This window comes from Haliotis asinina, chromosome 3, assembly GCF_037392515.1.
Source record: "Haliotis asinina isolate JCU_RB_2024 chromosome 3, JCU_Hal_asi_v2, whole genome shotgun sequence".
NCBI classification, from domain to species: Eukaryota; Metazoa; Mollusca; class Gastropoda; order Lepetellida; family Haliotidae; genus Haliotis; species Haliotis asinina.
The window spans coordinates 9947813-9963319 of NC_090282.1; the positions used below are offsets into that span (position 1 = coordinate 9947813).

Sequence of the window (15507 nt, forward strand, 5' to 3'; positions counted from 1 at the left end):
GAGGTTCATCCCCACTCCACTCCACTGCATTGAAACGTTCCTTTAAAAACATGTCACAGTATAGTATTCCCAGAAATTATTGAGAATCATGTTGCGTCATGTAACTCATTACGTTTATTAACTTCTGGCGTTTTACTTACATAAACAGGTTAAAACATCACCCTTTTACAGTCTGAGTCTTGTTTTAGTACTTTGTTAGACCTCCTCGCTCAGCAATGCATGCCTGAATACGCCTAGGCACACTACCCATCAAAGTTTGTAGGTAATCGTGTGACAGGGTATCCCAATATTGGACCACCTCGGCCTTCATATCTTCAATATTTCTCAGTCCCTTTTGGTTTATTCTGTCCTTCATGACTCCCCACACATTCTCAATTGGGTTTAGGTCTGGGCGGTAACTGGGCCAGTCTAAAACTTGAACATTTTCGCCCGACAACCACTGTTTTGTGTAGCGCGCAGTGTGTTTTGGGTCATTATCATGCTGGAAAATCCAATCATTTTCATACAATGTTTGTGCTGTTGGAAGAAGGTGACCATTTAGAATGTCAACGTATCTTTCTTTTGTCAAGTTTCCCGTGAAAACACACAATGGCGTCACTCCGAGAGCCGATATGCCACCCAACATGTGAAACTTCGGGCTATGTTTTGGCCGCTGGAAGATAGGTTTGACAGTATCTTTGGTCCAAATGTTCACACAATTAGGGAAAAGCCAAACAGAACTTTCATCCGAAAAGAAATCATTATCCCAATCTTGATTTTCATGAGCCCGACACCAGTTTAAACGTTTTTCCTTTTGTGCATCTTTCATCAACGGCGAGGGAATTCCACGTTTTTTCACCCAATTAAGTCTGTAATTCCTGCCTAACTGTTTCATTGCATACCTGAGGACTTCCTCTGCTAATCATTTCATTTCTGATGTTCTCAACACTTTTTAATTTGCCCCTACTCACAATCTGCCCAAGTCTTCGGCGATCCACAACACTGAATTTCCTTGGCCGACCTGCCCCTGCTTTGTGCTCTATCCCGGTTCCTGTTTGAATATTCTTCAAAGTTCTGTATACTGTAGACAGAGGAATACCATGTCTACAAGCTAACACTTTAGCATCAGCCTCACCCCTTTCAAAATCATCTAGAATGAGCTTTCTTTTCTCTCTTGCTGTAAATTCTGCCATGTCAACACAGGAAGCCGTCTGCTCAGACAAGGGAGATAACTCTTGACGTAATGAGCTGCCTTCTAAGCCTTCAAGAGTTGTCTCCCTTATTTAGTATGTTTAGTGCATAGTGAAAGCCCTTTTTTCCAATCTTAGCATCATTAGAAAAAAAACAAAGATTTTCTCAATAATTTCTGGGAACACTGTATAACTTTGTTATAATGAACTCCAAGTTGCTAGTGACGTTTGTTTTACAAAACAGTGTGCGTGAGTTTGAGTTTCCCTGTAAAACTGAGCATTACTTAATTCCCACACCACACAACATATGACAATGAACTGTTTCAAAACAATGTGTTATTTACCAACAGTGCTAAATTGCTGGTGACAAAGACTAGTAGATGTGTAATCATAAGTGTGATCATGTAACTAATAGCCTCACAGAAACTGCCTTGACAAGGATGTTTCTGATGACAGGCCAAATGGGTGTTTATCCTGACCAGAAGGATGTTATTGGTCACCCTAAAACAACAAGGTTGGGAAATATATTTTGGGGTGGGGTATATTGTCTTCCACTGACATTTGAACATAAAGTTGTCTCTTTTGGAAGAATAGTTTTGTACATGTCAGTTTGCTATTACCATGCTCTGCTTTGCATGTCACATTCAAAGGTCATAATCAATAGGCTGGTATATAGGTGGAAGGAAAGTAGAAATATAGCTGTAATATCTCCAGCAATACCCCAGTTTTATAACCATGCCACACAAACCAATGCTTGATAGCTTCACAGTACTACATGCCATAAGGACAAAAACAATAGATTGTAGCCACCTGACCATTGTTAGTCACTTTATACAAGAGGAGTTACATACTGGGGACCCAACATGGATTGCCATCATATACAAAGACATTGCATCTTGGTCTCTTACACAGCTTCTGCGGCTACGGAAGTGGAGTATCTACCATGATTGTTCAAACCAGGAACATTTTCTTTGTCAGCATCCACAATTAACACCTGACAATATACACCTGAATAAAGCAAAATGACAAACACAAAAATAGCATGTTGTGATTTATTATCACTGTAAATCATTAACAACAAATATAACAATTTTGATGGATTCTTCACACCTTTATAGTCCATACTACTGATTTATGAGCATGTTGTTATCAAAACTGAATACTGTATCAAAACTGTATCAAAACAATAACATTCTTTTTATTATTGCCTTTACAGTTCTACTGTATTTGCCAAGCAAACTCAAACTCTTCATAGAGGGTGCCATTTCAAGTTCTTAATTACAGACATTTGGATTCTTATTAAACAAAAGTGAACATATGTCTACAATTTCTAAGTGAAAACATCACTGAGTGCATAAGGGCTAAAGTAATTATTAGAGTATACAACTGCTACCTGACAAACATTTCTGTGAGGAGAGGTATTGTTTCCTTAATCTTTCCCCAACATAAAGGATACTGAGAGAATTTTACTCTGTTTACCTGGATACCTGTCTTCCAACTAGAGCTTACTATTCGCATATCACATACCAAACACTCACTTCAACAAACAGCAACATTTACCCACTAGATGTTTTCTTGATTGCAAAATCTTCACTGACTATTAGATGAAACATGCATGTCAAAAGTACACATAAAGTTGCATATGTTCTTACCAGCAGAACATTTCCCAGAGCATGCAGTACGCTTGGCTTGTGATCATGTGTTAAGAGGACCACACCTATCGATTGAAATAACATCTTGTAACTGACCAAATGAAACTCCATACTGTTTGGGACTACCCACCTGGTGTGTGTGTCTGTGTGTGTGTCTGTGTGTGTCTGTCTGTCTGTGTCTGTGTGTGTCTGTGTGTGTGTTATGCTTGAAAGGGTGTCCTCTCACATGCAGACCTCCTCTACCATACCTGTCAATCACCTTCCCCTAGAAAGGGTGTCCTCTCACATGCGGACCTCCTCTACCATACCTGTCAATCACCTTCCCCTAGAAAGGGTGTCCTCACATGCAGATCTCCCAACCCCACGTCCACCCCATACCTCTCAATCACCTTCCCCTAGACAGGGATGGTCCCATATCATAAAATAACACTGGTTTGGAACATAATTTTCTATATCAAGAAAATCTTGAAACTTCTACAACATTCCATATACTCATAACATGCCACATTCCCTGGCCTCTGTCCTCAAGACCTTGTCTAAATTCAGGAACCTTGTCATCATGCATTTAGATATCACAGACATATTAATCACTAAATATAAAACAGGAATATAACAATGAAGTATAAAACAAGGCTAATATATATATTCTCTCATTATATTCCAACATTTATATGGCTACATGCATAGATATGCGTGGAATGGTAAAATCATCTGAGAAATACATAGATCAACACAAATACAGAAATAGAACACATGGAGTGGTGTAATTAACACATGGAAGAAACATGTCCCGCATTATGCTACAATCTTGTTTGACTCAGTAAAATATATTGATTTTGTTATAACATTGATGACATATTCAGGACACACCAGAACAATGTCATCTAAGAGTAGCCAGGGTCAAGTCACTGTACATAATCATCTAACCCAACATCATCTCAGGAAAAAGAACCTGCTGATATGGCAATAAACAACATCACCCACAGATGGATTATTAACGCTGGTGCAGGGGAGGGAATCTATCCTTATATTTCACATTATCATTACTATAGTTTCTAAAGAAAGCAGTGGAAACATCAGAGGAGCTAGTAAGATAATGGTTGGGTACATAATATTCACAGATGTGGCAGCAGTTTCCAGCATAACCACCAGTCAGAACAAATTCTTTCACAGACTCCCACTGAAGTAATCAAATATTCAGTGTAGAATTAAGTAGCAAAGATGCGAAATAATATCCAAGAAATGATAACTTGTATGCAGCAGAATTCTCCATTATCGCAAAGTATATTTTAGCAATGGTACACAAGAAAAACAACTGCTTGTGTGATGTACGGTTTGCAATGAACAAAATAACAGCTGTCACTACTGTGACAAGTGAACTAAGCCTGGCATTCTTGGCTTGTATCTATTGCATGCCGCCATAAGAAAAAAGGTGTATATTTGTAGTGTTAAGACATTCATAAGCCTTTGATAAAGTATAGAGTTACAAGTTATGAATGCTTTGTGGGTCAGGACCCTGCACTGTAATTGAACTACAGCATATATCTACGTGTAAATGGCTGAATTGTACAGAGAGATCATGGCTACAAAGGCAGCCACATCATGAACCATGAGAACTACTTTAAATGACTGTAAACTAATACTTGGCATGGGCAGGGACACATTAAGTACAGTTATTGATAGGTAAAACAAGAGGACCATGACAAAACCTGATAAAACTGATATATGTGTAAACCTTGACTGAGTCTCAGTGCTAGATAGTGAGTGACCATTTGCCATGGTGTTGTTACTAATACTGACTTCACTTCATGTAAATACATTCTACAGTTAATATAAAAGAGGTGTGCAAACTTAATATGGGGCACATATTTCAATACTGAAATCTCTTCCTATTAATGCTACAAAAGTCTTAGGATCTAAAAGCAGACATAATAGCAGGAGCCAAATATAGCATCATTTTATAGCCTGTCTGCTGTGAAACAGGTAGCACCTAAGAAGCAAGACTGTCTTTGTTTGTCAACTCCCTCTCCTCCTTGGAGATGCTATTCCAAAAATTGGTAATATCATCCAGCCTCGTTCTTCCCATAGCTTCCCACACTGTCAACTCTGTCTGCAGAGACTCTTGCTTTGGGTTCACCCGAACACTGGACACAACCATGTTACCTGCTGCTGTCATCATATACACCGGTCCTCTTTTAATCTGCCCATCCTCCAGCCTTGGGGTTGATACATTCTCAAGTACTGACAGCTTGGGTCTTCCGTTATTAGGAAGGTTCTTATTGATGCCAATAATAAGTATCTTGCCATTGCTGGTTCCAACCCATAGTGTATCATGTATAACCTGCATGGACGATACAAGTGTCACAGGTGATTTCCGGGACTTAAAGTTTGCTGGTATTGTGTTGTATTTAGTGGATAAACTGGATGAAGCTTCATTACGTCCAGTGCTATGATGTTGAAGGTCTGGAGAAGAGGCACTGGTTTTCTTCGCAGTTGGGCTTCTTGGTGGTATAGCTGGGGGCTTGTCAGGTGATACATTTGAGTCTAGGTCCAGCTTGCGTGATTGTCGTGGGGATATAAAGGCTGATCTTGTTGGTACATCTGGTGGACAGGGCACAGTCAGAGTCAATCTGCGAGGCGGAACTGGTGGAGCGTTGTCATCACCCGACATACCCTTAATACACTTGGATCGTTCACCTTTGTCACTGGCTTTGTTGCTAATGTACTCAGTGGATATAGATTTCCTTGGTGGTAGCACAGGTTGCTGGGTCTCTTCTAGTGATCTTGTGGATAGTCTCGGGGGTCTTGGGGGAGGTGAAGTCTCCCCTGCTGACATTGATACTGAACGCGGTCCACGGGGATGAAGGGGAGGATTTGTCTCTCTGTTCTTAGTTGGTTCTGCTCTTATCGACATAGTTTTATTTTTATTCCTGGGTGGCCTAACTGGAACTGAATCACTGAGTGACTTATTGCCTGAATCTGAGGTACACAGTGTTGAGGGCTTGGGTGGTACATGAGATGCCTCTGACAGTGTCAGTTTTCTAGATGTTGTTTTGTCAGTTACTATTCCTGGTGACTCAATGTATTCATACAGGTCGGAGTCTTCATCCTCATTGGCTTCATCCACAACATGCCTGTCAGGTAACAGTGTTAAATAGTCATGTGGTTCCAAGGATCTATGCTTCATTGTGACTGGCTGTTCCTGATCCACTTCATCATACACATTCTGGCTAGGATTTGTTAGTTCACTTGCACTTGGGGTTGGGGCAGCTGGTCTCAAGTCTACCAAAGATACTGACTGACAGGAAGTACTTAAATTGGATGGCTTTGATGCCAAATTAGTGGCATGAAATTCATCATCATCAGACCCAAAATCAGACTCTGTATTACTTTCAGTGTCTTTGGAACCGGCTAAATATTTATACTTGACATCACTGTTTTGCACATCCAAACAAAACAACAGCTGTCTCAGTTCTGCATCATACTCAAACACCTTTGAGGACTTTCTGAAGGAGCACCAGACCTTGTTTTCATTAGAAACTAGTTGCTGAATAACAGGATTCTTTGCCAGTTTACTTGACATACTTTCTTGCTTTATGTCAATCTCTTCCTCTTTGAGAAGTGTCTGGGTACTGACAATCACCATCATGTGTCCACAAGCTACCCATAGTTCTCTGCCCTCACTGACCAAAGTCATGCTACATACTGACTGGTCAGTTGACAGTGTTAAAGTCTTCAACTGTCTCCATGTCTTGCTTGTTTTCCTCATGTTGGGCTGATGTGCATAGATAACAACAGATCCATTGTCAAGTCCTACAAAGACATGGCCCATACTCTCCTCTTCATTATCAGTCTGAAGGAGATGTATCAAACATAGGATTTAATTGTAAAATACATATGTCAAAGCATTAATGAATGTATTAAACAATATTCATGTTAAAATAGAACTGAACAACCATGATACCAGCAATATTATGGAATGACAGATGAAGACAGCCATGTGTCACAAATGCTGAATATGAAAGTTTATGAGCTTGCAGGTATATGATGATTTATTTCTGTAAGAATTAATAATGAAATAGTCATATTACATACCATTTTATGAAAGATCATTGATGTTGGTATAGCAGTAAGTGAGAATTGTTCCTGACACTTTGGAACACCGATGCTTCCACAACCAAACAGTTCTATCGCACTCGCCTGAAACACACAGGTGCTGGTCAAACACATAGAAGTGTGAAAAGTAAACAAAGAGGTGTTTTTTCATTAAAATGGTTGATATCATCATGGTTACAGTGTTCTCTCTTTCCTCAGAAAAAACACTATGGCAGATGTTCCTTACAATATGATATTACTGAAGTCAAATGTTGAACTGAACTGGCTTGCAACTGATGTATATGGTGAAGTTACAGGTCTGTTATTCTAATTATCTCAGATGAACAGTCTGCTGAACTGAACATAGCTCACATTTGACACTGAGTTTCTGTTCTCATTACATGCTGACTATTGAATAAGTTCATGTTCACATACTCTAGTTCTAATCTCAAGTACTTTAAGCTTCCTAGTAACGAAAAGATGGGTCAGCATTTGTGGATGGTAAATGTCTCACTGTACTGTAGTTCAATAACTGCTAAACCACTAGCTGCCATATGATGCTAATAAAGAAAACAAAGTCACACAGGCAAACCTACTCTGTATATGACCTTCAAAGCAACCATTACATGCAGAATAATCTTGAAGGAGGTCACAGAGACTACTATTTACTTACCAAGTTCATGACTACTAAGTTGCAATTTTTGTCCATACATATAAGTGATCTAATTGAAACAAAACCTGAAAAAGTTATGCCCATAAAACAAACAGACATCTATATTTCATCCAAGTGGTGTGTGATGGGTGCTACCAGTAGGGTAAGGTATTTGTTAACATCTGGTATCATTGCAACAATCCATTCATATAATTAGCAGCTGAATCTTTTAGGCAGACTACTGAGACTGGTTCATCTCTTGTGTAGATGTTATATGTTTACCTCTGTTCCAACAAACATTGATCGCCCAGCTTTGATCATGCAACGGACATCAGCCCCTGGGCACTCCTTGCGGGCCACATGGAAGCTGGACGTGTCAAGGTTGAAGATAGAGTAGCACCGAACTTGTTCCTCATCTGCCGCCTCCCATATCCACAGTTTGGCCTTAGTGTCAGCAGAGCGGGTCTGTACATCACACATCACACCATTATTGAAAACCATCATAACAGGGCCAAGCAGTCTTTCTGGTAAGAACTATCAGCATGTTATGTTACCATTCTGTTAACACCATGCTCACTTTGTGAAACTGGGCGAAGGTCTGTACCAAAAAAACAGTATGCTTGAAAGAATTGTTATCTGAATTGATAAATCACAAAATGAGCAGATTCTATGATTACTAAAATCAGATTACAACTCTCATGTTGTGGCTCATCAGTGCTTGATTGATCAAGCAATGTTTCGTTTAAATCAAAACAAATCTGTCCACATCTACTGTCTGACTTCTGTTTTCTGAATCATAAAAAGAGCACTTATACCACATATAGTCTGTTTACATGGAAAAAGTACCAATGAATTTCACTTTAAACAAAAAAGCAAATCGAATAAAGCAAAATTAAGATTGCCAATTCTCATAATTTCACCTTGCCAGTTGAACATTTACATCCCAGAATTTCATTCAACTAAGGATAAAAGTTGTTTAAAAAACAATTATAATTCCAAATCACTGTATTTGTTTGTTCTCATCAATGTTTCAAAAAATATAGGTCAGGAGGGTGGATTTTATTTTTACATTTTCTTATATTTTATGCCTCTAACCCCATAATCTATATGGAAACTTACACACTTTTATCCGATAGAAAATCAAAAGGTGGAAGTGTGAAAAATTCTGTCATATTTTGAGAATCAAAGATGCATCTTCCCAGTGTTTCAACAATCCTAGGATTGGGTAGAATATTTGGGCCAGTCAGAAATGAGAAACAAGAATACATTTATGTGTGGCCTAAGTTGGATAATAGAATGGATGGAACTTGTGCTGAATCATTGTGCTGGCTACAGGTTTCTATGTGTTCACTACAAAGTGAGCAGTCAAGGAAGCTATTATTTTTTACATACTCCTTAGCAAAAACTGACTTCATCTACCAGCAAATTTACAGAAATATGAACTAAATCATAATGTGTGCATACTCTAAATAAACACACAAGATTAATGATTACTCCTCCATAAGACAAACAATAATGTTGGCAGTTCTCAGGTGATGTATACCATCGGTACCTCAGAGGTGACTGCAGTGCATGTGACATCTTTAAACTTGGCACCAGGTCCAGTCTGGGTCAGAAGGTCACACTGCCCTACAAGCTGATGCAGCCTCATGAATGCAGTGATCTCCCTTGCTGATGGCCGTCGGCTGGCGTCATGGTTCCAACACTCAGACATCAGATACTCCAGGTAAGGGAAATGGGACACGATGTTGAAGTTCTGTAACAGAGGAACATGATCTCCCTGACTCACACAATACTCATAAATGAAGCACATTAATCCAGCTTGGTCAATATTCCTTCCCAAATTTCTTTTAAAATGGATGGGTGATATTCCATATCTGCAATGTTTCAACACTGAAATTTAGACTTAAGATTCTGAGATTCCAGGACCTAGATTTTTAAAAATCGCATGACATGGAACTATATCTCAAAATCTGAGTAGAAATATTGTTTCAAATCAATTGAAGATTAATTTGTTTCCATTGAAATAAGAGATTACTTTTAAGTTTGGCCTCTTCCTGTCCTTGATAACTGCCTGCATGATCTGTGAAAGGTTGACATACTCGTCATAAGGAAGTCGGCCACTCAAAACTTCATATATGACCATGGAGAAGGAGAAGATGTCAACCTGAAATATATACCAACCCTTGTGAATCAACTCAAATGAATGTGTACCAACCCTTCTGAATCAACTCAAATGAATGTACACCAACCCTTCTGAATCAGCTCAAATGAATGTATACCAACCCTTCTGAATCAGCTCAAATGAATGTATACCAACCCTTCTGAATCAACTCAAATGAATGTATATCAACCCATCTGAACGTACATCATCAAATCTACACGTTCATAAACCAATCTGAATGTTCATCAACACATAAAATGTTCATCAACACATACAAATGTTCATCAACACACACAAATGTTCATCAACACACACAAATGTTCATCAACACACACGAACATTCATTAACATGTACAAATACGAATGTTCATCAACACATACGAATGTTCATCAACACATGTGAAAGAATTTCAACCCTTGTAAACATACATTCACCTATAAACACGTACCACCTGCATATCTGAATGTACATCTGAAATGTACATCAACTTGTCCAAATGTAGATCAACACACAAAAAAAGAAACAACTTTAACACAAACTTAAGTTATCATGCAATATTACAAACAGGGACTACACTTTTTACAACTGTCTGTGAATAAGATTTAATATATATAATGGTTAAGTTTAGCATTTCATTGACTAAATTTTCATCCCGTATGCTATTCCATTAAGCCATACGTAATAGCATTTTCCTCTTCAACTGGATTTGGAAAATGGGAACACTAAGCAATTCACATGAAACCATCAGATGTGTTAACTACAGCAAAGTTTCATTTTCAGTTTAACACTAACACATTATGGGAAGGAGAAAAGAAGCAAGACATTAGGTTTTAAGGGCTTCAGGAACAATATATAAAATTAGATGACCAAGTCTCTGATTCAAGACAACGTTGATAGAAAATGCTGTTAAAGTGGCAACAGACTGTTATGTATCCTAAATTAAAAAAAATCATCTTTCTTATATTTCATAACTAGGACTGGTCTTTCTAGAGCTTGGTGCCTACACATTGATAAGATCTACAGCTGCAAGACACATGCATGCAAATAAAATTCTCTGTATGTGCTATAGCATTCCCTTCATCCCATCTCCACTCACCTTCTCAGTATATATTTGTCTGTTCATGATTTCTGGTGCCATGTACCCTGGTGTGCCCACAAACCCGCTGAGTCCTTGTGATGTTGCAAATTTGGAGATGCCATAGTCAGACAGTTTGACATTGTGTGTGTCAGTAACATCAAGAGAACAGATGAGTACATTGTCAGATTTCAGGTCCCGATAGGTGATGCTGTGTTGATGAAGATACTCCAGGCCTTTTGCCACCTATTGCACAGACATACACTTACAGAAAGTGAAATGCATGCATTTGTACATCACTTCTCTTAGACTGATACTGCCATATAGTTGGAATATTGCTGACTGTAGCATAAACTAAAACTCACTCTTTCTTGGCTCCCTCACATGAGTGAGTGAGTGAGTGAGTGAGTGAGTGAGTGAGTGAGTGAGTGAGTGAGTGAGTGAGTGAGTGAGTGAGTGAGTGAGTGCTTTCTTTTATGACACTTTTAGCAATATTCTAGTTATACCACAGTGAGGGACACCAGAAATGGGCTTCACACATTTTACCCATGAGGGTAATTGAATCCTGATGAAATATGAACATGATCTGCAAAGATTATAGTGATAATGCCAGCAGGCCCTGTAGCTCACCCTAAGTTCTTAGCAATTTTCGACATAAGCTCACATAATTGATAATATAAGTACATGTATACATATAGAATTAAAAGACTCACATCTGCATGGATATCTTGATACTTTGATACCTTAAATCTGTCAGTGTAGTGAAACATGTAATTTTCAAATTTATTGAATAATTACTTTCGTTAGGATTCATTGTGTACAAACAATATTTAAACAATGCACAAATTGTTTTCAATATACCTTCTAACTCATATTGGCAGCAATAAAACTGTTGAGATCATCTCATATTCAGGAGAGGTAACAGTTAGCTAAGGAGTGAAAACAGGTAATTGAAGTGAAAGCAAGACTTACCTGATAGATGATCTTGTATGTGATATCCTTACTCAAAATTGAAGGGTATGTTTTGTTTTTGTCCTGGAACTTGTTGAAGTGTAACTTTGCTACCTCCATGTCCAGGACATGTCTGAGTGAGCCCAGCTCAGCAAGTTCCATAGTGATGTACAAGTATGGCTGTAAGGACAGGCCTAAAAATGACACGATGCACGGATGTTGAAGCTTGCTCAGAACTGCAACTTCCTTCCGGAACTCGGAAAAAGCCTTGTATGCCTGAAATGAATTCGTCAGTGCCTCATTTGATAGCTGAATTATTTCATAAGATGGAATCGATATTGTTCTTAAGTACACTAATATAAACATTGCTCAACAGTGCCCTAAATACCATCACCTTTGATCCAAATACCTCACAGAGACTTACTGTCACTCAAAAATGAGACAAAAGATGCTACTCTTAAATTAAACAAAATAATGCAATCTGTGAATGGATGACTTCAATCCTTGCAGAAACATAATCTCATGTTGTTTCTGTTGGCTCAGTCTGAACAAGAAGCAAGTGCAACACCTCTGCTCAAGCTATAATTTGATTATTAACCTCACCTTCAAACTGTTTGCTTCTTCTACTGAACTCCTCTCTTGTGTAACATTTCCATAGACACCAGCATCTTGGCTCCCTTCTGTGGACATGCTGGCAGAGCCACTGTCTAGGCTACTCTGTGGGCTCTTTGCAGCAATGGAACAGTGGAACATCTTGATTGCAACATCAATGTCCTTATACCGACCCCGAAACACAGCCCCTGCTGCACCAGTTCCCAGGGGATTATTACTCATCTTCATCAGGGAATTATCCAGAAAGAATTTCTTCGGTAGTTCCTTGAAGAACATCTCAGGGACAAGATCTTCCAATTGAACTCTTTTTCCTTGAGGACAGACAATTTCCCCTTGATTGAGTGTAGTCAGAGCGCATGTCTGGACATCAAAATGGGTCATGTTGACCACAATGCCCGCATCATCCTTTACTGGGTCATAGCAATATGGGCAGACTGTAAGCACGCTGGGAAGTTCATCCAAGAAATCTTGAAAACCTAGAATAAGCATAATCTACATGTATCCTGCATGTCCTCTTAATCCTCACACCCACGTACCCACACACCCATACATCCACACCCTCACATCCACACAACATCACACACACATGTCCTCACAAACACACACGCATGAACACATATAGCCATACATACACACATGCCAGTCAACGTTTTCATATAATATTCCTCGAAAGAACAACAATAATTCTTTGAACAAATATGCCCCTTAGAACTGAACTTTCCCAATCTAGGAAAAAGTGAAAATTTCAGAGTACATGTATTTGCCATACTGTTTCTCTATTACCTGTCAGAGGAGTAAGCATGTATGCTGCAACAGTGGATCCTAAAGAATATACAAGCTGACATCAATTCTCTCCATTACGTTCAGCATTTATAAAAAGACTTGAAACAAAACATACAAATAATTCACAGGAGCAGAAATTACACACAAGAGATGCCCTGTACTACTACCTCAAGCCCTATGTAGCCATCCAATACTGTAACAAGTCTACCTGGAAAATAGTCTCTGAGTATGTCGTCCAGCTCATCCACAATGATACCCATTGCTGACAGACCGCGGCTGCTAGGAGCAACAATGGTGATGAGGATGCCAACTCCAAGGTCTTCCGGGGGAGGTTTGCGGTAGTTGACTGACTCAATCAGGAAGTAGCCAGCTTCTGGTGATGCCACTCGGATCCCCTCTCTCCAGTAGGTAATGTCCTTGTTCTTGATAACAAAACCTCGACTTGGATAGGTAAGAGAGTGTAACAATTAACCAGTTGACATCTTTGATAGGCATTCTAGAAGTTGAGTAGATGAAGAGTGAGGACTATGATTTATGGATATACAGCTTCTATTATTCAGTGAGTGTGACGTTTCGACATAGATACTAATGTCGTTGTCAAGCAAATGGTGTCACCTGATTGTGTCACCATTTGCTTGGCAATGACACTCACTCTTCAATTAACCAGCTGGTTCAAAACAGTTACCAAACCATTCAACCCATGGTCTCTATTAGCACGTCTATATTAGAAATTGAAATGATGAAAGTAATTATTAAAGTTTCAATACATACCAACATATTTTTCAAATATTTGTTCATTCGAAAAGTTTATAGTTAATCAAACAGTATAGTCAAGATCTACATAAATATTTTAGATATTCACAAATGTATTTGGATTTATATCACTTGTAAAATATATCATACTGTTAAAAACTATCTGAGAAACAGGATACATGTAGTACTAACTTCATAGAAACCCACATCGACTTATTTTGTCATCTGGTAGAGCTGAACAAGACAAACAGAAAGGGGTCAATATTTAAGCATTACAAAGCAACTACCAACAGAAGACACTGCAGGAGGTCTGAAAGTACCATGTGTGAGAGCTACTCACCTACTGCCTCTATGCTTTAGTTCACTGGACAGCCTCTTGGACCTTTCTGCTGCCTTCTGTGTGTTCAAAAACCAAGGAGTCTGAGAGAATCTTTCAGTAGCTTTCAGCAAGCGAATGATGAACCTGCTCCAGAGTCTGGCGGGAATGTATGTCAGCTTGTACAGGCGGTAGATCTTCCTACTGCCAGCACTCTGGGTGATGTCTGCCGTGATGATTGGCTTCTCTTTGGGTAGTTTGTAGGGAACCAGCAAGCTACAACAGTAAAATGAAACAATAACTTTGCACTTAATTTTTTAAAAGAAACAAAGGGTTGTGTCAGACCTGTCCCATTAGATTATTATTGATTCAGTTTGATTTTGGAGTTGCTGCCCAAGGTGCTTTCTTTCCAGCTTTCACTAGAAATATGACTACAACCACTTTTGCAGAATGTATCAACACAAAGAATTACAGGGTATAAAAACTACTGTGGCATGTCAGATGGAGAGGAAACAAAACTGAAGGGGACAGGGTTGATACAAAGATACCATATATGATGAAAGCAGTTTGGGAGAGTGTGACTGATGTAAATGTATAGTCAGCAGACCTCAAGGAGGAACCTGTTCTACACAGTATATCACAGCACAGTAATTCTGTCAATGTGAATAGATTTGCATTATCATATATGAACAATTGTAAGCCAAGAGTATCAGACCATCAGAATTTTATAATACTGATTACTATTATCATATATGAACTATTATAAGCCAAGACTACTGGACCATCAGAATGTCACAAGACTGATTACTAGTATCATACATGAACTATTACAAGCCAAGACTACTGGAGCATCAGAATGTCACAAGACTAATTACTAGTATCATACATGAACTATTATAAGCATAGACATGGTGTACATGGACTGGACCATCAGAATGTCACAAGACTGATTACTAGTATCATACATGAACTATTACAAGCCAAGACTACTGGACCATCAGAATGTCACAAGACTGATTACTAGTATCATACATGAACTATTACAAGCCAAGAGTACTGGACCATCAGAATGTCACAAGACTGATTACTAGCATCATAAATGAACTATTATAAGCCAAGACTACTGGACCATCAGAATGTCACAAGACTAATTACTAGTATCATACATGAACTATTACAAGCCAAGACTACTGGAGCATCAGAATGTCACAAGACTGATTACTATTATCATATATGAACTATTACAAGCCAAGACTACTGGAGCATCAGAATGTCACAAGACTG

The 15507-nt window shown here is 38.8% G+C and overlaps 1 protein-coding gene across 2 annotated transcripts in view; it reads right to left on the minus strand.

Moving 5' to 3' along the window:
- Positions 1-2199: 2199 nt before the first annotated feature.
- The window catches only part of LOC137277442 (leucine-rich repeat serine/threonine-protein kinase 1-like), a 79818-nt gene continuing 66510 nt past the window's right edge, over positions 2200-15507 (minus strand). For both annotated transcript variants that reach the window (XM_067809169.1, XM_067809170.1), the window contains 10 exons: positions 14248-14499; positions 13363-13595; positions 12363-12847; positions 11781-12035; positions 10830-11054; positions 9607-9735; positions 9121-9324; positions 7851-8033; positions 6917-7021; positions 2200-6674 (listed from right to left, as the gene is read on the minus strand). In XM_067809169.1, coding sequence (XP_067665270.1) covers positions 4812-6674; positions 6917-7021; positions 7851-8033; positions 9121-9324; positions 9607-9735; positions 10830-11054; positions 11781-12035; positions 12363-12847; positions 13363-13595; positions 14248-14499 — 3934 coding nt within the window. In that variant the 3' untranslated portion in view covers positions 2200-4811. The remainder of the gene's footprint in view (positions 6675-6916; positions 7022-7850; positions 8034-9120; positions 9325-9606; positions 9736-10829; positions 11055-11780; positions 12036-12362; positions 12848-13362; positions 13596-14247; positions 14500-15507) is intronic.